The 25,278-nt window shown below is 38.1% G+C and overlaps 3 protein-coding genes across 3 annotated transcripts; 2 read left to right on the forward strand and 1 right to left on the reverse strand.

The window, feature by feature from the left end:
* The first annotated feature begins 720 nt into the window (after window positions 1-720).
* LOC103706534 (uncharacterized) lies at window positions 721-4,001 on the forward strand. The gene is made up of 3 exons (XM_039128163.2): window positions 721-1,527; window positions 2,006-2,097; window positions 2,191-4,001. The coding sequence occupies exon 1, from the start codon at window positions 868-870 to the stop codon at window positions 1,507-1,509; it is 642 nt and encodes a 213-aa protein (XP_038984091.2). The 5' UTR covers window positions 721-867; the 3' UTR covers window positions 1,510-1,527; window positions 2,006-2,097; window positions 2,191-4,001.
* Window positions 4,002-4,637: 636 nt separating this feature from the next.
* LOC103706533 (uncharacterized) lies at window positions 4,638-11,604 on the reverse strand. Its single transcript, XM_017842625.4, has 9 exons — window positions 11,146-11,604; window positions 10,795-10,982; window positions 10,521-10,702; window positions 10,134-10,418; window positions 9,918-9,976; window positions 9,778-9,814; window positions 9,592-9,663; window positions 5,802-6,126; window positions 4,638-5,167 (listed from the first exon to the last, which is right to left on the reverse strand). Exons 1-9 carry the CDS (start codon window positions 11,234-11,236, stop codon window positions 4,769-4,771), a joined length of 1,638 nt encoding a protein of 545 aa, XP_017698114.3. The 5' UTR covers window positions 11,237-11,604; the 3' UTR covers window positions 4,638-4,768.
* Window positions 11,605-19,946: 8,342 nt separating this feature from the next.
* LOC103706532 (protein RGF1 INDUCIBLE TRANSCRIPTION FACTOR 1-like) lies at window positions 19,947-22,359 on the forward strand. The gene is made up of 4 exons (XM_089926366.1): window positions 19,947-20,589; window positions 20,674-20,910; window positions 21,018-21,158; window positions 21,856-22,359. The coding sequence occupies exons 1-4, from the start codon at window positions 20,587-20,589 to the stop codon at window positions 22,177-22,179; spliced, it is 705 nt and encodes a 234-aa protein (XP_089782492.1). The 5' UTR covers window positions 19,947-20,586; the 3' UTR covers window positions 22,180-22,359.
* Window positions 22,360-25,278: the final 2,919 nt, after the last annotated feature.

Raw genomic sequence — 25,278 nt, forward strand, 5'->3', positions numbered from 1 at the left:
TGGGAATGTACTTTTGGCATGTTTGGTTAAACATGGAAACTGATTTCTACAGTGCTTATATTTGGTTGACCAACCACTTTTTTGGGAAAGCTACGTGTAATTCTTATTATACCCTTAATAAAAATTAGGTTTTTAATGCCTCTTTAATACTAAAAGGCCTTTTTGGGGAAAAATAAGAATGGAGTGATTCGCACCTCATGGGAAAGTAAATTTTGCATGTTTCTCATGAGAAAGATTTTTTCATGAAATGTGAAAATCATATTCCCATAAGAATACAACTTTTTCATCTATCTCATTTGAAAACTCCAATCAAACAAGAGACATTCCATTAATTTTCTGTTGACCACACTTTTCTTACTTTTTTTTTTTTCCGCGAATCAAAGGAACCCTGAGTTGTATAGTATCGCTGCTTTTCAATTTAGAGGAAAATGTTTGGCGCATTAAATCACGTAATTGAATTAGACTTTCCGAGTCCAAGCATCATGGCCGGTGCGATATTTCGTGGAACAGGACAGGTCAACCGGAAGTCATAAAGTAATAAGGCGAAGGATATTTTCGTCACCAAAATGGCACCTCGTAAATACTTACTAATTTCACGGTGGCACTCCATTTATTTCTCTGAAAGAAAGGCCCGTATTATTAAATCGGCCGCAAAACTACGTGGCAGCTTTCGCACGCGCCGAGGGCCGTTAACCAACGACCTGGAGGCACGCCGTAATCCTGCGCCCACCGCTTTGGGCCTCTGCCTTCCACCGTCATCATTATTCCTCTTGATTCACCGTCCCTGCCCCCAAATCCTTCGTCCAAAACTAGCTATAAATCCAGCGGCGAAGGGGAGCCCGGTTTGCCCAGATCGAGAGTCCATCAATGGCGGCGGCGAATTCTAGAAGGTCCAATGGCTCGGTCTACTCCAGCTCCGCCGCGTTTCGGCGGTCGATCTCTCCGACCGGACGGCGATACTCGTCTCCGTCCTCCTCCGCCGCCAGCTTCTCTTCCAGGTCTCCCAGTTTCTTCCACCGTTCCTCCTCTCCAACCCGCGTCAACTTCGTCGGATTCGCCCCGCCGACGTCCTCCGTCCGATTCTCCATCGACCGCCCTACCTCTCCCGGCCGGTCCCTCGCCTTCGCCTCCCCTCGCAAGCACCACAGCCCCCAGCGGCGGCCGATTACAGCCGCCCCAGCCGGTGGCCAGAGGAAGACTTGCATGTGCTCGCCAACGAACCATCCCGGCTCCTTCCGCTGCAACCTCCACAAGGGCTTCGCCGCCCACGGCGTCGGTGGCCGCCACCACTACCACCGCCAGGCTGTGTCCTCGCCGTCGAACCGGCTTAACGCGCGGCGGTCGGCGATGACGAACTCGCTGGTGCGGATTGGTACGGTGGAGGGGGAGTGGGTGAGGAGGGCGCTCGCCGCCCTCATCCACCCCTCCTCCCACCACCAGCGGCGGAGGGCTGCCTTCCATCCCCGGCCCAGCCGCCTCTCCATCATGTCCAAGGCCGACGATCCATGATCGTAGATCTCGAAGCAGGTTCGTAGAAAAGAAACAAAATTTAAATCTAAGCCCTCCGTCCTCTATACCCTCTCCCAGAGATCCACCGCACCAACGGCAGCTCGCTACTCCGATTAGAGAGGCTTCCGATCTCGGCGAACGAGAGGAGAAAATACTCGGAGAAAAAAAAGGAATTTTTTCCCCAAATTTAGAAATTTTCCCCCCAAATTTTTCCTTTCTTTTTTTGTATCAAGGGATCGGAGATGGAAACCCAAGGGGTTGATCATATCAGATCCGTCCAATTGTACATACTTTTTTGACAGCCGTTGATGGCCATCGAACGAGAACCGCTGGCAACTCTAAAGCTGAACTTAATCAACCAATTAATTTGGATTGTATGTGTTAATGGTACATTTTAAGAATTAATCAACCAATTAATTTGGATTGGATGTGTTAATGGTTCATTTTTAAGTCCCCGGCCACCCAATTAATTCATTGCCTCGTATTCCCTTTGCAGCGGGAAACGCCGTTACGCGTTCCGTTACCGTCGGCCGACGTGGGTGGCGCATTCCGTATTAGCCGACGTTTGGGATGTTGCTTTCCGTGGAGGTAATTGGTTTTATATATATATATATATATGTACGTGTATGTGTTTTTAATTTTGTTTTATTTAATTTTTAATAGTATCATTTGTATTTGTAGGTCTCGTTGTTGCTTTCGTTGCTGGTGGAGGGGACTTTCCGCAGACATAAGCAGAGCGGACTGGAAACCTGAAAGACCACTAAATAAAATTACCACTAAATAATAATAATAAAGGGTGATTAATTGAACTAAATTTATTATTTGATAAAGTGGTGAGAAAGATAATTATTTTGATAAGGGATTGATAGAAAATTAAGGAAAATAATAATCCGAAGCATTTCTCTCGAAATTACAATAATTAAATCAACTATCGCAGATAGATGATTAGCTCTTTGTTATAACACCTTTGGATATTGTTTCGCAATATTTTACAATAATGGTAAGATGGAAAATATTTTGTATATAAACTGTTATTATTTATCTATTATCATTATATTACTTTTTAATTAAACGTTGATAAAATTATTTTGGAATAGTGACAATATTAATAGAGATGTTTGAAAGTATGCCATTTAAAGCATGAAGAAGGTAAAAAAAACACTTGAGAAGAATGGCAAGGCAGGTGAGTTTCCTTCGGGATGGCAGGGAATCGGCTTGCTCCGAGTCCCGTAACAAGTGGTTCGCAGTAACTCAGGAATTATGACTTTTATCATTCTTTTTTTAAACTTTAGCTGGATAATGAGAATAGTATCTTGATTGAATCGACTCAACTGATAGCTGCCTTTTTATAATGTCACATTATTATTTTTAAATATTATATTCTATTTTATTAATCAAAAATCCTAAAAGAAATTTACTAATTAATCTTGTATAAGTTGAGAACAAAGAAACCCTGGTTAGCTCATCAGGCATGATGCACTTTAGCACTGCATCTTAATTCTTTTTCCCTCCACGTCATGATGAATTAGAGGATTAGTTGCTAGAATACTTGCTTATTTTGAAGAGTTGTCCAATGCATACATACATATATAAGCTATTTTTGTGAGGACTCGTAGTTCCATATTGGTTATTCGTCAAGAAGATTTTGAATACTTATACAGAATCAAGGAATCTAAATAATACATTTCGGTTAGTCATTTTGGGTGAGATTTTGGATTGTTACAATTTTTATAGCTGAGTCATTGCAAAGAACTCTGGAACGCCAAAACCAAGCTGATCCCATCGGAACAGGAACATGCCATTCCCATTCCATGATGGATTATAATTGAAGTATGGTGGATTATAAATCTCAGAATGTGGCATGAAGATGATGAGTTAGTAGGAGCCATGGATGATGATGCTGGCATTGAGGTCCAAATTAGAATGGGGTTTGAGATGGTGGTGGTTTGCATCCTTTGTTCATAGTATTTCTGGTCTACCACATTGCACTTGTGCCTCACTTAAAATTACTAGCACTGCCCATCTGCCGGTCTAAAATGGCTTTTATTTATCACGCGTCTTTTTGTCGTTGCCAAAACTTGTTAAGCGGTGGAATTGTTACCATAAACGTGGTGTTAGACAATAAGAAAGAAATAGGGAAGAAGAAGAGGAAAAGAAAACATACAAGCTAAGCAAGAGTGTGGACTAGTCCATGAATTTGCTTCTCTTTTGGCAAAAGCCAGCACTTTTGTTAAAGCAGGGTATTAAGTTTTTGTCGCCAATTTTGGAATTTCTTATAAAGATGGATTTTTATTGATTATGGACTGATTTTAATTTAATTTATTACTTGTCATCTGAATGAATAATTAAGGAGGTCATAATTAATTTGTGATTATTTGGTTATTTTGGGCTCTACTATCTTAGTCATGTGGTATAGTAAGTATTAGCATAGTTTGATTTGATTATTAATCTCTATAATAGATAGACTCATTAGTATTACTAACTAGGTTAGGTCCTTATGCATTCCTATATTTCTGTTTGTAAAGAAATTCTAGAGAATTAAAATCTCTGTGTTCTTAGGGGGCAGAATATTGTTGTAGCGATCATCAATGATTGCTTATGACTCTTGAGATACGCTTCAATCTTTTTTGATTTGATTTATGATTTTTTTTGTGTTTTAATCTTATGTATGATGTACATGAAAATCCCACACCCAAAAATTGTGAGATTTTTATAAGATTAGTTAACAATTTATAGGAATACTTATTAACAAAATTATGCCTTTTATTGGGCAATAAAATTTATGCATGGCACATGGAATGCCATGCATATATGACTGTTGGTTATTACCGTAAATATTGGATCAAATTATCAAAATTACGCCTTCCATTTTATATATACTTGTTTCTTCTACCATGCATACTATGTATACATCTGCGGATGCCTCTGCAATTACATCTACTATGTATACTCCCAGATACAATTTAAGCAGCAGGCTTGGAAGATCACTTGGTGGATGAGTGTAACGAAGTATCTAAGGGCTCACCCTCCAAAGTCCCATCTTTTTTTTTTTTGAAATTAATTAATGACTTTTATCAGTATCGAGCATTAAACAAATGATTTGTCTCTATAAACATCAATCGACTATATTAGATCCAAATAATCAACATTATTGCATAAATATTTTTGGAATATAAGAATAGCCCAGAGAACATTATAAGAAACATCAAGTAAAGTATGTCATGTTCATCATCAGAACACCTGAGTATAGAGATCATCGTCATGGACTACTTAAGAGTGCTTTCTCTTGAAGAGGTGTATGGACCGATCGAACAACGAATTGGTTGCTGTACTTGCGATGCCTCCTCTCCCGAGCATAGATGACCCAGAAGATCAAAGACAGCATCACAGCAGCCGAGACCATCGCCAAGCCCAAGTAGATGTGCTTGCTGTTTCGTCCCAGGCCAGGGCAGTTGTTCTGACTTATCGATCTAAATGTCTGCCGAACAAAGGAGCAATCTGCCAGCTGAGCAAGGAATGGTCCATAGTGAGATAAACCATAGCTCACATTCACTGCTCCTGTCATCTGGGCATACATGTCTGGAGTAATGCGACCCACAGTGGTACATATCTCAGTTCCAGATGCATTCGAGACATTGCATACATAGTCCTGCCATACCTGCACATGAAAGAAAATAAATTTCTTTCCCTTATTGAAAGAGTATTGAAGCAAATGGTCGATACTTGAAAGAAAAAAGAGTATCGAAGCAAATGGTTGATCAGTTGGGAAATAAAGTATCATCACAAAAAAGTTTGTCATGCAGAAGGAATGCCACATTAAGAACCATGTTTTGTAGGCTATTTTGTTTCAGTTCAACTACGTCTTAATCTGGACCTCCAAGACATAAAATTCCCTATTGAAGATATAAGCACTGCTACCTGACAGCTATACTATATATAGTAAGGCTTGCCGTCTCGATATTGGAACTCGTACCAATACCATCAGATTACAGTGTCGTATGCAGTAAGATACAGTAAGATTGGCATTCTGAGTGTTGGTAAAGTCTGGTACAATATACTGGTTTGGTAGCAGTATGGTCTGGTATGGTACTGACCAGTATGGCAAATTTTGATATCTAGTAAAATTCTCTTGGTTACGAATTGTGGAACCAATTATTAAAGGGCCCCTCAAAGAACTTCTGAGGAGTCTTTTTACTTGTGCTCATTGCCAATTCTATGCTTATCATGGTAAAAGAATTGGATGATGATGATGATGATGATGATAGATTCATAAGAACAATCTGTGCTGATACCCGTGATGCATCTTCAAGTCTGACTTCTCCAGTGACGCATGTGCGGTTGCTGAAGTCTAGCTTGTATGGGTTGCAGAGTATGGGCATCAAGGGTCCAGACTGGTTATAATATAGAGATCTGGCACTAGGAGGGTAGTTGACATTGGAGATGTTCATGATGACCTGATCAACAACATTCACCACCTGGTAAGTAACTTCCTTGCTCTGATACAGAGATTCATTGGTAGTGGCACCATCCACACAGGGAAGGATATCATCCAAAGCTGTATGCTCCTGAGGGTGAAGGACCCATTCATCCATCGCAACGCACGTGTCTGTGACCACACTGATACATTGGAAAGAACATCAGGTGATATTAAGTAATGAAAGCACTCCAAACAATGTGGAGGAAAGCAATTACTTATTGGTTTGCCATCAGCTATCATTGCAAGGACTTATAACGATATAGCAAGAACTCATTTATGAGTGTACCATATGATGCATATACATGCTCCCATCGTGTTATAGTATAGTAGTTCTAAAAGGTCTATGTCAAGATTCACTGTCTCAGTACCGAATCCCGTACCGATGCCACACTAGCATAGTATCGATACTGTATGGCACAAAATTTTTTTGCATACTGAGTGTTGGTATGCCACCCGTACCGAACCGGTACCATATGGTATACTCCATACCGCTCAGTTCGGGCTGGTACGGCGTGCCTTGGTCTAAGTTATATGAACTTTGTACATTACATAGATGGGAACATATAGACCTTTCAGTAAAACACAATTTTATAAAATCGTTTATAAAAACAGAAGGCACCTTTTAAATTCTCAACCTAAAAAAAAAAGCAGAACAGAATTGTCAATGATTTTAGAATTTATGAATACAAAATGTAGGTAATAGTAAGCTTCATACGACCAACATTACACACTCTCTGGCGTATTTTTGAAAAGTTACAAACGAGGTTCTGAGTTTGTGATGCCACTGAGAAGTTAGAATTACTCGTCTAAAGATCAGCATCCAACATCACAACATAAGGCTACGGTGGCTAAAAAATTGAAATCAACAGGATTGATTGATTCTCTGTTTCAAACATCAACAGCATACCAAAAGGTCATGACCTACTACTATAGCTTCCCAAACATTTAGAATAACACCAAAAGAATCAATATCTCACTAAGATTAGAATATAATAAAACGTAATAATCATAATAAGATTCTAATTCTGAATCATAAAATAATTCAGTTTGTTGTTTTTGTTGTGAATAGAGTGGCCTGACTATTTAACATGCACCGCTTCAGTCTTTATAAATGCACTGCATACTTGAACCATGCCCATAAACTACTAACAAATTTTTGTTTCAGTATTTACAAAGATACGTAAACTCTCATCTCATCACTTTGCACCTGTGCACAGTCAACCTGTTTAGGCCTATCTTTTGGGGCACCCTACTTGAGGACCTACTGATGATCACATACCCCTACAAATTAAATTCTTGTGTTAATTTCATTTTCAGTTATTCATATAAGTCTGTTATATTTTTTCTTTTTCTTCCTCACATGAGAGAAACCTAACAGTAACTGAAGTTGATGACAGGGTATCTTGTTGCAAGGGATTGCTTACAAAAATCATGAAGCTCACTAGGGAAACCATCCTGCCAGCACATGAGCTGTTAAGCATGTATTTGTGCATCAAAGCAAGCGTATCCATCACCTTACTGGCCTCCATAATAGCAGCATTAGTCTTGCAGTTGTGAAATGACAAAGCTGATAAGATGGTTTTACAACAATTGAAAGATCAACACAAGGCAGTGTCATCATTCTTTGCCAAGGGAAAAAAAAAAAATCTTAGCCAATGTTCCATGGCATTATGTAACTCAAATTAGCTGCTAGAAGTTCCAAAGCCACCAATCAATAGAAAGACTAACATGAGCCAGTATCACCATTCTTAGCCAAGAAAAAATATCTTAGTTATAAGTCTAATTAGCTACCAAAAGTTTCAAAGCCACCAATCAGCCCTATCAACGCAGTCAACTGCAACAAAATAGTAGTTTGCTCTCACCATCTCCTTCGCGGTCGCTGAATCTGTACTCTAGATTAGTAAAACATCAACCTTCACCAACAAACTCTAGATGTGCTGCACCATCAATTTTCAATAGCATTGTTGGTGGCTAGCTACAAACAAGCCTGAAACTAAAAGTTTGGCCTGTTAGAAGTAGTTACTTTTTTGAGTTAAAACCTCCTGTGCTCTCTCCCATATCAAGGAGTACAGGCTTTTGGGAATGCCTTGCCTTATTAGCATAAAGAAATGTCAAAGCAACGGATATGGACTTGCTAGGGGTTTGTCTGGCCATCTATGAATTATGATAAAACAATATCATTTCTACATCGCCACAGAATCTCCAACATGCAATAAGGATGATACCGAAGGCTTCCTTAAGACAATCTTTTTGAAACAAATTAATTTTCAATTGCTCACAAAATTATTGATAAATTGATTATATATTATAATCATATCATGGAAACAACCAGTGCTTGTTGTCGAAAGTAGTTTATCAAGACATACTCTAAAATCTCCTCTGTTGCACATTAAAAATACTGAGGATAATGATATATCATGTTGAGTAATATTTGCATCAATTAAAGTGATTTAGAAAATCTTTGTGGGTAATGCTGGTACTGGAAATGGTTAAGCTTAGACAATTTCAGTGTTATGCTTTTTCAGCTAACCTGGCAGTACACTCTTCCCATCATTGATATCTATCGTATGAAAGAATAAGTTTGAGCTGTCTTATGAATAAAGGTAGAGAATAAACTTAAAGCGATCTGGGCATCACAAATCGGGTGAATAAAGCTTCTGGCCCACTCACCATTCCACAACAATGCCAAGTGCTTCTAACAACAACCAGTCAGCCCATTTGTTGTTTTCATGTCATCCACTATCCTAGCAGCTCCTTAGATGGTAAAAACAAGGACTCCAATGCTTGATTGTTTTTTTTATCTTCCTCCTAGGTAAATTATGTCCTGCAATGGCCATCTAAGTGGAGAAGATTCTCTTAATCCAGCTTCAACTGGATATGAATCTTGATTTTAGGTAAATCTAGGGGTTTGCCAACAGAGGGAATCATCCGGGTTAGGGCAGTCCATGATCAAACTGAAATGGAGGACACCCAACATGAAAAAGAAAGGGGGGCCTAGGACCTCTCTAGGTTCATGAATTAATCATGCCCTTATTTTGCACTGAGTTGGAGCTTGGGGAATATCTTGCTTGAATTTATATATCTTGCAATTATATAACTCACAAGATAATTAGACTTGTTTAATAATTTTTTACAGCAGCAAAGAATTACATCAAAATCGATAAAAGGCTAAAGAACCCTCTCTATAGCATGACTAAGCAGTAACATTGAATCTTTTTTTAAAAAAGAGAGAGATTGAAAAAAGGGCTTTACCATATTTGGCCTTGTTTAACCCTTTGTGAATTAATAATGCTTGGAACAACACATGTATAAGGCAAAAAATGTAGAAAATTAACCAAAACTTACGTGCATAACTTGATAGATAAATATTGCAAAATTTGCAATTAAAAGACAATTTCAAGCTCTGGTCAGTAGATGATAATATGATGTTCCCCATGTTGTTTGCAGTAAGCAAAATAGCTTGGAAAACCAGATATATCCATCACTGCATACATGTAAATTTTCTAACAAAGAATCAAATCTATGATCTAAAAGCTAGAAAACCATTATATTCATCAGAATTATGCAGCAGAAATCAACCATAACAGAACAGTGGTGGTACTTACTTATGCAAGAGAAGGAATACACCACACAGGATAAAGGTTCCAGCAATGAGAATCCATCCAATGAGCACTAAGCTGCAAATGTGATAATCTCAAATTGAATAAGCAACTGTAAAATATAGACTAAGAGAGTGCAGAAAACCCCCATCATGAACCAGAAAGTGGCTAATGGGAAATCATCTCACTTACAAATAGACAAGGAATTGCAAACCAAGTATGGAGAACACTGTAATAAATATCCCAAAACAACATCATCAAGTTAGCCAACCAATCAAACACTGCCAAGAAGAAGATTTTTAAACATAGGGATATTAGATAAATATGCTTACAGAATCCAAGAAATGCCAATAGGAGCATTGCAGCTGCAACTATGATTAAAATCAACCTCCTGCATATATTAACAGCAGACAAACTCAGTCATGAGAAATGCACGCATGCTTTACAGCGAAGAATTCTCTCAACTTCACCGGAAACCAAGATATAATATGAACACACTTCAGGAAAAAAGTGGGGAAATGCAACAAGTGAAGAGTCTACATTCGTACACAGAGTCTAAAGCATCTTGAATCTTCTCAGAATTGTCTGATGTATGAGAAGCAAGGTCATTCATGGATGCGTTAAGCTTCGTCATGAGCCCGTCAATCTTATCCAGGACAGCAGAAGGAAGGAAAATCTGACCCACCCCAATCTTCTTAGCATCAGCCAAATTATCTGAGAAATTCCGAAGATTGGCCACCGTGATATTTGATTGGCCGACAACAAAATCCAATGTAGTCGAAGTGCTACGATGAAATTTCCCTTGTCCCATGTATAAAACAATGCATCCAATGCTAGATACATTTCATAAAATAGAAAAAAAATCACTATAAATTGATCAAGAGGAACCATAAAAATCGATCCTTGAACAAAAATGGCAGCAAAAGGGAACTTACACTGCGACACAGGTGAAGAGAATGAGCAGCACAAGAGAGAGCGCATAAGCTGTGCGTGAATATGAGTAACTACGGCGTGGGCAGCAGCAATAACAGCAACAGATGAACACCAAGATCAGTCCAAAGCCCAAGAACCATACCGCAGCAATCGAAAAGAAAGGAGCAGCAGTCAAACCAACAGACTGCAATCAAATCAAGGAGGCAGATTTCTATCGGTTAAAACAACAAGAACAACTACAAGGAGCCCGGAATTGAATTGTAGAAGAGAACTCACAGCCCAATAATGCCGATTACTGATATTCCAACCCCCGTTGTAACTTTTGAAGCCGTTCAAAGGGTCCCTCCTTTGTGTCCTCTCCGCCGCCAAGACAAAAGAGTCGTTCTCCACCAAAATCCTGGCAGGTGATTGCCCCTCGACAACAGACCTTCTCAATGGCACCAAAACCTCTTCTCTCCCGCCACCTACAACATCGCATCTCAGGAATTGCATAAAAATCGAATCTTTCCAAAAAAATCATGCTCTTCTGATCAAAACGCACCCACATTCAATAACCCGGTTCCAAGAACACAAGAAACGCCTCCATGAACCAGAAACAGGACAAGAGAAAGCCAGCGGTGATGATACCTGATACGGTTGCCGAATGAGGCGCAGAAATAGCGAAGAAGAAGGAGAGAGAGAGGAAGACGAGAAAAGATTGCGCCCTATAGAATGCCATGCCTTCCTTCCTCACAACCACTTCCCTTGTTTCTGAGATCTCCCTCCAAAATGGCGTTAACCCTGTTCAAAAAGCCTTCTTTTCGGGCACGATTCGCAGATTTCTTCTCAGACGTGCGGTGCCGTGGGTATTCACAATGTCTTCGTTCTGCGGCCTTCCATGGCCGAATCCCGAACTTCCCCACCGTATTTAAAAAGATTTGGAAACTGCCGTCGTCTTCCTAAACAGATACTTTTTTTTTTTTTTTTTTGGTAAGAACAGGTACATTCATTGAATGACCAGGTATAGTGGCGCCAGCTGTCCCGGGACGCTTGTCGCCGAGGAACGCAGTTGCAACCGTCGCGCGGAAGGATACGCCTTCCTTCTTCGCCGGACGGAAGGAAAATAAAAATCCTATGTGCCTGGAGATCGTTGGATCGTCCATTCGCCTGTGCAAATCTCAAAGTGGGCAGTAGACGGTTCACATGGAAGTCCATGAAACCTTGCAATGTCCTGAGAATTTTGAATTGTTAACATTCTTTTTATAAATATATTGCCAGAGGAGAAGGAAGTAAGCCTCAAACAAATGCTATTTTATTGCTGGCATGAGATTAAATAAGCTCTATTAGCAGTTATCAGCCAAGTCAAACTATTAACATATTTCATAGGCGCATTGTCAAGCATGGATATCTTATGTAAGATTGCTTGTCTACAAATGGCTGGTGCAATTAAGTTTCTCAGAGTACCCATATCTTATGGGTAAATTTAGATGGTGCACATGAACTTTTTCAAGCAACCTCTACTTTTCTCCATAACAAAAAAGAAAGACTTCTATTCCAATAGTAAATATGGGCACATGGAGTTGTTTTTGTGGAAAAATGCTGAAGAAAAATTAAGTTTATGAAAAGATAATTGTTATGCGTTTATTCTACAATAAATGTGAAAAAATTACATGAACTAGAAAGCATTTTGCAAAACTAGTTTGTGGTGAATCATAAGTGAACAAGTGTCTCCTCGTACTGAAATGAGATTATTACCCTACAGCTGAAACCTAAAAGAAAAATTTTCAAGCTCCTTTCTCCAGGGAGGTGTGGTGACAATGCTTGTGTTTGCCTTTCTGTGGGTATTTTCATCTTGTTCATGGTACAAACTATTCCCAGATGGAACATAATCGCTGCTGGTTTCATTCAAAGTAAACGATGTTCATATGAAGCCTGGCTACTAATTCTGCAAGCAACTGCTCTTGATGCAGTTCCTGTGAAGTTTCAATTGGACAGATCTTAGCGAAACGTGATGTTGAAAATTTACCCTGAACTTTGTTAATATCTGGCCACAACATGTCAGATTGAAACTCACTGAATTTCAGTTTCTTTGGGGACTTTCACTGCTCGTTTTTTTTTTCATGGACAGCAACTAGCAGTAGGTGACCAAGGAAAGAAGTTGCTTGATCATGACAAGAAGAAATGCAGATGGAACATAATCGCTGCTGGTTTCATTCAAAGTAAACGATGTTCATATGAAGCCTGGCTACTAATTCTGCAAGCAACTGCTCTTGATGCAGTTCCTGTGAAGTTTCAACTGGACAGATCTTAGCGAAACGTGATGTTGAAGATTTACCCTGAACTTTGTTAATATCTGGCGACAACATGTCAGATTGAAACTCAGTGAATTTAAGTTTCATTGGGGACTTTCACTGCTCGTTTTTTTTTCATGGACAGCAACTAGTAGTAGGTAACCAAGGAAAGATGTTGCTTGATCATGACAACAAGAAATGCAGATGGAACATAATCGCTGCTGGTTTCATTCAAAGTAAACGATGTTCATATGAAGCCTGGCTACTAATTCTGCAAGCAACTGCTCTTGATGCAGTTCCTGTGAAGTTTCAATTGGACAGATCTTAGCGAAACGTGATGTTGAAGATTTACCCTGAACTTTGTTAATATCTGGCCACAACATGTCAGATTGAAACTCAGTGAATTTCAGTTTCTTTGGGGACTTTCACTGCTCGTTTTTTTTTCATGGACAGCAACTAGTAGTAGGTAACCAAGGAAAGATGTTGCTTGATCATGACAAGAAGAAATGCAGTGGAGTTCAATGCCTCAAGGGACACATGACCTGACATTGTCGGAGGTTGCATTACCAGTATTTCTGTCTCCTTTGAAAGAATAATTTTTCAGCCAGGAATTTCTATCATTGGACCTCTGCAGAGAACTCCTTCAGGTAAAACTGCCTTCAGGTGAAACTCCCTAAGTAAGAAGCAGGTTAATGTGGGCAATGTTATGTTTTATACTTTTATGTATATTTAGTCAAGCTTGGTTAATTATTTGTTTGGGAGTGTGCAGCAGTCCTATGAATTTTAAAGGAACTCAATTTTAAGACTACGTTAATTTGCATGAAAGAATTGCAGATAGCTTCTTTCACCACGATTATTCAGAATATACAAATTTGCATATTGTTACTTAGAACTTGAAAGTGAGGCATGCTGGTGTAGCTTCAGACATTTGCCTTTTGTTGCTTTGTTCATCCCTATTCCCTGTTGATTTCATTTCCCATCCACTTCTCATGAAATTAACATTCTAATGCTTCTGAAACTACTAGCATCTAATGCATGATTGCTATTTTGTGGTCAGAAAAGTAGGACATATTTTGTTGCCATGGCTTGTAGGTCAGATTTTATACCACTGCATGTAAAACTTGCACACTTGTCCACAGATTGTAGAACAGATTATAAGCAATTTCACAACTCATCTTCCCAAATTTTCTTGCAATGCATCACCCTGTGAAGTTGTTTTGATAGCCCAATGACTGGTATTTGTTTTCTCACTTGTCTGACCCCACTAAGACATAGCTTCACCTTTGTCCTCCACCCAATGAATAGTGTCCAGCGTCCTGCTTGTTTGAATAACAAGTTCTGCAATGTTCGCTCAAAAAACAAGTTCTGCTATGATTATCTGCTAAAGTGATCTTACGATATCTTCAGCTGCACATTCTAACATATTACGCATTTTTATGACTGTGATTGTTTTGTAGCAAGACTTCTGTTTTTGTTAACAGATTGTGAAGTTATGTCCTGAGAGGTTTTTTACATGGAAGACTTCACTAGTACAGCCATAGAACTTTACTTCTAATACCTTGTCAGTAGCATTTCAGAGGTAGTTGCTCTTCTCATGGTATTTTAGGAGGTGTTACTATTGTTTTGTATCCGCAAAGTGCAAAGTAGAAATGTTAACCTTGTTGCTGATCTTATTCTAATGTCTTGGGTTAGGGATGGCAATTTACTCCGCCCCATCAAGATTCCTATTTGACCCATCCCTAATGGTGCAGATTTTACCTGAACTATTTAGAGTCAGCGGCAGGGATGAGTTTTGGTTCCAAAACCCTCAGCAGATTGAGGCGGGTGCAAATAATGGCAAAACCCACTCCGAATCCACCCCAAATATTATAACTCTTCACAAATCTCCTCTCCGCATTTTGCCATAGTCGCTCCACCCATGAGAAAGATTGAATATGTGAAAGGTTCCATGCCTTGATGCTTAATTGTTCATTTTTTTTGGCTAATTGTTTTTCTTAGTTTCAGAGCCATTTGAGTTTGTAAAGAATAATATTTTTGTTTATTGTATTTCTATTATTGTTGAAAATTTGGTTTGTTATGTTCTATAACTTCAACTCTTATTTTTGTTTAATATTATTTGAAGTACAAAGATTTACTTTTTTATTCTTTTTTATTTGTCTGATTTGTATGCAAAAAAAAAATTATAGTTTTACCCGACCTGTCCCATCTAGCTCTACCTGCCCCATCTCGCCTCAGGTTGGTATAGGTATATGGTTGTCAATTGCGAGACTCATACCTGACACGTTATTATCCCTATCTTGGGATGCCGTCATAAGTGAGGATCAAACTCCTAGTTATTCTTTTAAGTATACTACTGCAATAACAATGCAATTTTGCAAGTCAACTCTCCAAGCAATGAGTTGCTTTCTCAGTTATCTAATGCAGCTGAGACTAGCATACCAGATGAATCATAAGGTGTATTGAAAGACTAGCTTTCTAAATTGTGCTTTCCCTGCCAATACCTACATTTTAAAGATCATGTTTTTCTTTTTCCATGCGCAAAACTAATACTTTCTATATCATATTTTGATTTGGTCTCTATAGTGCTTGATCTTATTCTCCATCAATTTGGTAGTCTGAATTATCTCTCTTGTATACTCGAACCTTTGGAAGTTGATAATAGCACTTGTATCAATCTCTTATGGTGGTTTACAGGAGCTTCAACCATTTTACTCTTATCAAAAGCTGTTAGCATAATTTTAAGGATCATGTAACAACTTATATCAACCCATATTATTTTTCTTTATCGGTTAGTATTTTTTTCCAATGCCTAATTTTCCTTTTAACACTCTGCTTCATTGCCATCCTTGTGTTGAATATGAGACTTCAAGTTACCAATGCCAAGTTTTCCTTTAAGCAGCTTGCATATGCCGGACTTCTTACCATAGCAGTACTTCTGCCAGGGAACATGTACATAAAAATGTGCATAGTAGCTTGGATTAAGAAGGTTTAAGAAGGATCAGGTCTCAAACCAATCACTGGCCCCTGTGCAAGAGAGAGAGGGACTGTTCCTCAATCCAAAATACAACTAAAGAGTTAGAGAGGGAAGAGATTTTAAGCAAATCCCAAGTGATCAACAAGAAGCAACCATGTTGGCCCCCCAAACATCTATCTAGACTCACTCTCACTGTACAAACTTGGCCAAATAAATCCAATACGCCGGTGCTGCTTTTAAGTACCGTAGCACAAAGCAAATATCCACTAGACTAGAATGATATAGTCAAAGGTGTCATCAACAAATTAGTAATAAAATGTGTCTTCCTATTCTTTCTATGCGTGTAAACAAATAATGAGTTAATAAATAAGTAAAGAAATGGATTAATGTATGACACAGCTGCCAATACGAACACGGTGTACCATCCAATGGTTTCTCCTCCCAGTATCAACCCACTTGATACACTCTATAAGCTTATGAGATGTGAAGTTTGAGTGCATTTGACTTAATGAATCTGGTTAAAGCCGTGGATTGTTGAATGCCTATAAGAGTACAATCTTAAATGTCCTGTAATACCTGGAAGGCGAACCAATTACCCTATCAGGTTTATGAATTATGAGGTCAGGATTAGATGTTCAAAGAACATCCATTATTGTGGCAGTTACAGTTCCCAAAATGTGCTTCAAGGCCTGTGTTAGTTATCAGATATACTCCTCTGCTTTTGTCTCTCATCCCTCTAGTTTTGCTGTCAGCTCTCTATCAAGCGTGCTCTTTGGCAATTTTCCATGCTTTTTATCTATCAATTTTTAGTTTGCTTCTGTCACTCAAAAAGATCTTCGAGTTGGCCCAAATTTCACTCCTTCCCGTTCCATATGGAAGATTTAAAAGCTATTGTATACATGGAATGGGTAAGGTTTGCAGCAGCAAAGCTCGGAGGAAAAAAAAAACATTTGTTTTCGGTTCTGCAGATGAAGCTGAACTTCAAATTGATGATTATAACCATCTAATGACAGTCTTGGGAGCCTGGGCTAGCATGCTTGCTTTTTTTGCCTCAAGATTACAGTCGAGAAAAAAATAAATGAGCAATTCATGGTGAAGATACCTGTTTTTTGTTTCGAAGAAGCTGGAGCAAAGAATCACATGCTCCTGTTTTCTGCATTCAAACATTGCGCAAAGTGCATTCGTGATACTTTTCATGTCAAAAATATACAGGCAGGCGCATGGTTATTATGCAACATATAACCCCAACATCTGATAATTATGAGGTCAAAAAACTAACTTTTCGGAAGCTGTGGAAGCGGATTCAGATGTTTGGACTTCATGTGGTGAAAAATGTTGCTCAAAGAGAACTTGCTGCAGGTTCACAAGTGGAGAATCTTTCTTTTTCGCTACTTTGGAGAGCTCCTTCGAAATGTTCTTCTTCTAATCCAACATAGACTAAAGGTATTTAGTTTAAATTCTTGCATAAATAAACATGCAAAAAATAACAGATTTATTCTATATGGCAGGAACGCAGCAAGTAGGGAAGTCATAGCTATCACTGATGAATCTTTGAGGCTGCTCTTCCTCTTCCAAACACTTGCACAAGGTAGTGAATGTCAGCAGTGTGCCATGTGTTGCTTTTGGAAGCCTTTTTCATGGTTTCCCTATCAAGTGAAAGCCTTTCACAGGTAACTTAATGTTGAATATTTCAATTGATAAATCTGACCATTATATTATAAATTTCCCCACTGTTCAGCTACATGTTAAGTTTTACTTCATCTTGTTCAGATTCCTTCACCTGCAATTCAAATCACAGAGGCAATGTTACCAAGATAGCATGTTCAGGTGCTGTGCTAGAAGTTGAAAATAAGCTAACTCACATTTTGTATGAGAATTTAAATTAAAATAACTCACATCTTGAATGAAAATTCTATGACCAGTGATGAAAATGATACACACTTCAAAATCTTGGGAAAAGGTAGAAACGTTTTGGGCCACGTAGGTGTGGTGTACAGGGCCATGCCTGATTATTAATCAGGTCCAGTCTTGTTTCCAGTCTTGTTGGGACTTTGCCAGCTCTTTGTAGCATCCAGAATCCAACCATAAACACATTAGTCATGTAGCATTTTGGCTTCAGACAAATGAAGCCAAGTTAAAGTTAATGTTTAGCTCAAATGAATCACCAAGGTAAGTGAAATGTAGTGATTTTTGCACGATTTATCGGAAAAATTATTGCCTAGAAATTATTATATCATTATTTTATAAAAGAATAATTCATTAAAATAAATTTAAAAGATCGAAAAGTATTTACTTAGATCGAGGCATGTGATATACATTGTCCTAAGAACATAATTCGTCCCCAAGGTACAACAACCCGGCTCAGCTCGATCCTCCTTTAATGAGCACAATCGTTGAGGAGGTTTGACCCAACTATCTTCTTCAGATGCCTAGAAAAGAAGCAAAGATAAAAATAATAAAGTTGAAAAGTGGAAGAACTCCGCCTGAAAAAAAACATTCTCGGAAGACAGAATGCCAGTGAGAAAGAGAGAGACATTGGATTGGATTAGAATTAATTCCGGACTCGAAGGAGTCTATTTATAGACTCTATACGTTCTCTTCCGGAGAGTCACAACTAAAGGCATTCATTTTAAAATATTTAAAACAATTAAAGGCTAGAAGATAAAAAATTTTAATTTTTTTAATTAAAACTCCAATACTATTTACTAAAACATTTTAATCACCAAAATTTTCATTGCCATGCTGCTCGATGATTGTACATGGAGAGGGGGGGGGGGGGGGGGGGGCGTTGAGGGATGGGATGGAGAACCCTCCACCATTTAGATAATTAATTTATTTTTACTATATTTTACCATCATCTTGATATATATATATATATATATATATATATATATATATATATATATATATATATATATATATATATATATATATATATATATATATATATATATATATATATATATATATATATATATATATATATATATATTTTCAAGAGAAGGGAGGAGAAAAACTTCATCCACTTCATTAAGAAAATGAAGAGAACAAAGTCCAACATTGGAGAAAAGAGGAAAAATAGTATCCCCAGATAAATTTCGTGTGACAGCATCTTGGATTCCATGGAGCGTGTAATTAACGATATCATGAACCAAGGATGTAAACGAACCGCCGATGAGTGATGACACGTCATTGGAGAGTGTGTACACCGAGTGAGAACAAAAGAGACAAATATTATTATTATTTATTTATTTATTTCTGAACTCCGGGAACGCTGACCGGCCCTTCGATCCCCTGCACGTGAGGCACTTGCAATGTCAGGACCGTCCTCACGTGCTAGGCATCCAATGCCTCCTGTCTCTTGCTGCTTCCTTTCTCAATTATAAAAGGTACACGTGCACACGTGTGGTGCTGCACTGCACGTGGGGGAGAGGAAAAGGTGAGTTTGGTTGTGGGCATAAGAAAGGGAGGATGCCAAGAAAGCTGTTAGGAGTACTCGACCATGTGTACATGTGGGTCAAGACCCACAAAGTGGTGCTTTGAATCACGATACGTTATTTTAGTTGGAAACAGTTTGGATCCACCACATATTGCGAATGGCAATAATAATAATCTTTGATATATATATATATATATTGTGCTCATCTGTTAAGTTCCATAATTCAAAAGGAGTTGCATTTTTATTTTTCCAAGATAGCACAATGCTCATCCAATATGTACTGCAAGTGTAATATGTGACCACCTAAAACATTCTTATTTTTGCTGAAAGATTTCTTTTATCCCTCTGTTCACTTCTTGGTCGATTTTTTTTTTTTTATAAAGTTCTACAAGAAGCTCAAATCGATCATATGAAGATTGTGTGTGAGGGGTGATGATATCATAATTTTCAAAAAAAAAAATAATTATTATCGGTAGGCCTGTCATACCCATGCCGGGGCGCTTCAGGGAAGGAACGTAGCAAGCTTAGAAATATGATAACTGTAATAGGTGCTAGGTAAAACTATATGATTAGAATAATTTGTGCAAATTTAATTATTATGATAGAGCATATACCATATACATACATACATCAAGATCAAATAATATTAACCAATCTATCAAAACAATTAACCAAAATTTTATTTTGGAATGCGACGTGTAAACATGGAGTCCCCAAAACATTTACTCTACCTTTATCTGCATGCATGTTTCTTTCTAAAAACGAGTTTAGGCAAACTTTGTGAATTATGGATTCTGGGCGGGTCATGCGACCTTGTGGTGACGCTACGTTGATATACGAGAGATGTACTTTCTAGTGTTTCTATATCGTAATAGTTATAATTAATTGCTTGTTTTGGATGTGTCTTGTAGACTTCTAGATCTTTTTCAGTAAAGCAAATTAATTATAAAGGGTATGGGCTCAAGATGTTTGGGAAGCCCGAGGCAGCGTCAAGAACCGTGCTCTTCGCCCCACCACCCACAAATGGGCTGCAAAGAAGGAACCGAAACTCCTCGGGCACCACCCCCTCGAATTAATCTCCAATGGTGGTGCTTTGGAGCCGAGGAAATTAAAGTTTGGGCTTGGTTAGAGGAGGGGAGTGAGATGGGAAACACTAGAAACAGCACCCACGTTCCCCTCAAACCTCTTTCTTTTTCTTTATCCCTCTCCACCCCAAGGACAAAATATAGTGTATATAGCTCCATACGAGATAAATATATATACCCCACCCTCCTCCAGTGATACTATTCCATCTCCAAACCCTTCTATCCCTCTCGCTTTCGCTCATTCTCTCAGCTTTCCATTCCTAATTCTCTCACTGTACCACCGTTTATGTTGGTCTGAACATGGTGGGTGTCTCTCTCTTATATATCCTCCCAACTCCAAGAGTTTGTTTAATTTACCTTGCTTGAAAGCCTTTCTTTTTGTGTTAGGGAATTTGGAAGCCGGCATGGTTGGAGGCTCTTGACACACAGAAGTTCTTTGCGGCTTGTTCCCTTCACGAGAACGCGAAGAAGAACATTTGCTGTTTGGATTGCTGCACTAGTATCTGCCCGCAGTGCGTGCCGTCGCACCGCTTCCATAGGCTGGTGCAGGTCCGGCGTTATGTTTACCATGATGTGGTGAGACTGGAGGACATCGAGAAGCTTATAGACTGTTCTAATGTGCAGGTTGGTTGACTGATTATGATCATATCATAATAGAGAGAGAGAGAGAGAGAGCTCTTTGCTTGATAGGTTTTAAGTCTCTTACTGTTTTTTTTTCATCTCTTTTGTAGTCATATATTATTAATAGCTCCAAGGTTGTGTTCCTTAAGAAGAGGCCTCAGAGCAGACAGTTTAAGGGATCAGGGAACATCTGTACCTCCTGTGACAGGAGCCTTCAAGAACCTTACATCCATTGCTCTCTGGGCTGTAAGGTAATCAGCAAATTCAATATATATATTGCATATCGTGTGCTTGTTCACTCAGTGTTCTCCATGATATATCCAGCAAAAACTTAGCTTTCTATATTTTCTTCCTAATGTTCATTTGACAATGCTAGTACTTGAATTGAACCTATTATATACGTTTTCTCTTACTGAGAGAATACAGGATATGTATATGTCTATAACATTAAACCCCTGGTAAGTAATGAGCACCAATTCTGTGGTAACTTTGATGGCGAACAAATTTATGAGCAGAAAATAAGGTTGCCGTGCATTTTAGCTAAGAAATTTATGGGGTAATTTTAGAGCAAAGGAGTGCACATGATGAACTCTGAACATGACAATAACACCCAAAGAATTGGTGCCAAGTTTCTGGCTCAAGCAACTTGGGTAACTCACTATACAAGGGATGTTCATTCATTCAAGGGAAGCCAACTGAATTGAATAATTCAGGTTCATGCGATCAATAAAAAGTCCTTTGAGAACAGCAATTGGTTTCTAAATGGTTAGATAATGAATTTGACACAAGAAACAGCCAAGAGCCAACATGAGTGCAACTCAAAGGCTAGAACTTTCCACTACTCAATCTCTACTGGTATAGAACTTTCATTGTAGGTAATCAGAGCTCAATAATATGTTGTTCTAGATCAAGACTGCCATTGGAGTGATTAAATTTACTTCGCTGTAGGTGGACTGCATATTAAGGCAAAAGAAGGATCTTTCCCTATACTTGAGGACATGCGAGACGCTTCAACTGAGTCCGGACTTCTTCATCCCCCATGATGCCGACGATGAGGCCAACGAGACCACCCACTCCACCGTCATGGAAGGTGAGGAACCCATGGGCTCATCAGACTCGGAAAATTTCCATCCGCCGTGCACCGAGTTTGTCCGCAAGAAGAGAAGTGGGCTCTATGCTTGTGCAAGGTCAGCAACCAGAGTTTCTGATGAGGATATGCCCACAAACATGAGCAGAAGAAAAGGCATTCCACACAGATCTCCTCTGTGCTAAAAGCTGATACTCTCGACTGCTGCTTTCTCCCTTCCTATTAAACTAGCTAATCAGTTCTTCTTTCTCCTTTTTCCTCTTTTCTTCTTCTGGCATCAATGGCCCCATATGAGTCCTATTCCAAGCTTTCAATGTGAATTTTCCCAAGGCTATTTTAATCAATTCTTCTTCTAAGTCATGAAATGGAGCTCTTATTAATTAAGCTGTCTCCTGGACATTTCCAGCAATTTTACACTTGGACATTAATAAAATATATATGTGGTTTCAATAGAACGTTTGCAGGCTCTTGAGAACCTCTGCAAGCTCTTGAGTAGGTGGGTATAGTTACATGAAAAGAACTGAAAATTAGGAGTCTTTTTACTGCCATAAAATTTTACATTGAATCCTTGTCCCTAAATATTTTAAATGTTACAAAAACATAGGTGCATTAGATAGATTGATTATGCCTATGATGTTACATTGTCTTGGGATACAAAGGTTGAAGCAGTGGAAACAAAAGGTCTAGAAATGCTACATTTCGAAATATATACAGGTGAGGCAAACCAAGGGCTTCATGGTGTAATGTAAGATGAAGACTCATTCTTCTTTTATGCAACACCAATCTCCTTGATCAGAAACTCCAATGCGTACTTTTAAAACTCAACAGATTAATTGTTAAAACATCCAGAGTCTTGATGCCACTCTTTCTGTTAACTATAAGCAAAGACATCCTTCACGGTTGATAAGCAAATATGGAATGCTTAGGAGGGATGTTGTAGAAGCAATAACTTCCCCGGACCTACTACAATCAATAGTTGCTCAATCATATATAAATTGCTAAATCAAAGTTATTCATATATAAGGTTAACTGATTTTTTGACCAAAAAAAAAAATCAAAGTTAAATTCCACTGAGTTTTACGAAATTTTATGATGAAGATAAATTAAGATCAATGTACTGATAAAATGAATAGATCCACAATACACTGGTCATCAGGATAAAATTTCAATGCTTTTGATTTTTGAAGAAACTATAAGTATACTCATCTGAATTTGGGCAATTAAGGATTAACATTTTATTGAACTTTGTTTAAAGATCCAACATATATATCATGGGCACAATGCTACCTTTTCAATTTATCTATTAGCACTTCTATCAGCCATTTTTTATGTCATATTCCCTACGATCCCAGAAACAGAATCTTCATAATGAGGTGAGATCATTTGCTATTCAAATGACCTCAATCAACTTAACACAGATCTTTTCTTTTAGCTTTAATAAAATTTCTCATGAATCTGAGATCCCTCTTGTTGCCAACTTTGAAGGACCGATTCCTTCCATTTGCTGGACAGAAGTTCACAAGGCCATCTTCAACCTTTACTTTAGTTCCTTTATGAAGCTCTTGTTCCTAGAAGCTTTTCTATTAAGAAAATCTTTTACTGAAGAGCCTGCTTCATATAAAATACCCAGCCCAATGCAACCAATATGTATTAAATGTAACAATGTTGCATTTAGTCTGGCTTATTCAGTATATTAGTTTACAAGGAAAAAAAAAGAATAGGCATTCCAAGTGCGAGACTTTATGCATTGAGTGCAGAGGATTGTATGACAATTATGACTTACACTAATGGAGACTCATATGCAAGGCATTGTCAGATTATCTCGAGATCAGAATGCAAAATTAGTTGTTTTCTTATTGAAAACTTCGAAAAGAGTGAGAGATGGGTTGATCTGTCCTGTGCCTTGTGACCATATGATTCTACACATAGCTGGAAGGCTCGGGAGAAGCACTCGTGCGCGTCATCATCTCAGTTTTATACTTCTATTATATCTAACCTCTTCTTATTAAAACCTTAAAATCTTTGTCACCCTCCAATGATGAAGATTTTAAAATGGTTTTAGTTTCACCAGAGGGAAGGGCCTCTTTGACTTTGACTGGAACCAGAATCTTCCAAGGATTACCTTGAATACTAACTGCTGTTATAAGGGTAACACCACCTGGTTGTTATTGTTGCAGATCCAGTCTCATTATATGCTAAATTTTTCAGAGAAGAAAATGAGTAGAGTTTTAAACTGCTTTGTACTAATTTGATTTGTGATGGCAACAGCAATAGGATATTCAGCATTTTCCTTTTTTTTTTTTTTACCTTTTTCTTTATCAAAATTCAGATCAAAGCAGCGATGAGAATACATTCTGCAACCCATTTTTCTTGTAAAATCCAGAAAACTTTAAAAAAAAGGTTTATTTTGGTAATGATGGAAATATTAACATTAAATTCTTGCTACTATATAGGTGCACTGCCGTCTGTGCTCTCTGATATTGTTGTTACAGGATATATTTTTTGTAAATACTAGATTTCTTGTATCATTTTCTTAAAAGTTGCATCTAGGTAATCATAGAAATTTCCTCATTTTACATTATTCTTCTGCACAAAATGATACCTGGTTTATTTGGCTTTTGCATGTCGATAACAAATTAAATTGTTCTACACTATTCCATACTAAATCCCTGCATCTTCAATGCTCAACATAAAGCATTTCATTTTCAAAGTTATTCTTATTGGTTTTGTCTCACAACTAATGCATTTTCATGACTACTTTACGTTCATAAACCCTTTTTATAACCATAATACAGGACCATCTTACAGTAGTTGCCCTTAAATGTCAAGGTCTATATTAATCATATAACACTTCGTTCTAATCCTATTATGAGTGTCGTCTTTTATCTCTTCATTGTCCTATATCCTAGTTCCCGGATAATGAAAATAATCAGACAATCCCATGTTCAGATGATCAATTCTGAGTCACCCTTTAAAATTGCAATTCACTTACTATTTGCCCATATTCTGCTAATAATTCTCATATGAGTCAAATTTAGCCCTAGATACTATTTTCAAGGCTGCCGCAAACATATATCATGATAGGAAAATCTTCATCTCCCCCAAAACCTACCTGCAACCACTGAAACCTATGGTTCCTTAGAAACATCAAAGGGAAAGTTGGCATTTTAGCCCCAAAAATTAGTTTTAAACACTTTCCAGGAAGATTCCACCAGAAATGTCGAACATATCATGCTAACTTCAAAGTATTGACAAATCATTTCATCTATGAAGTGATAATAGAA

Source organism: Phoenix dactylifera, chromosome 11, assembly GCF_051530095.1.
Source record: "Phoenix dactylifera cultivar Ajwa chromosome 11, Ajwa_hap1_PhDact_Kaust_v1.1, whole genome shotgun sequence".
NCBI lineage: Eukaryota > Viridiplantae > Streptophyta > Magnoliopsida > Arecales > Arecaceae > Phoenix > Phoenix dactylifera.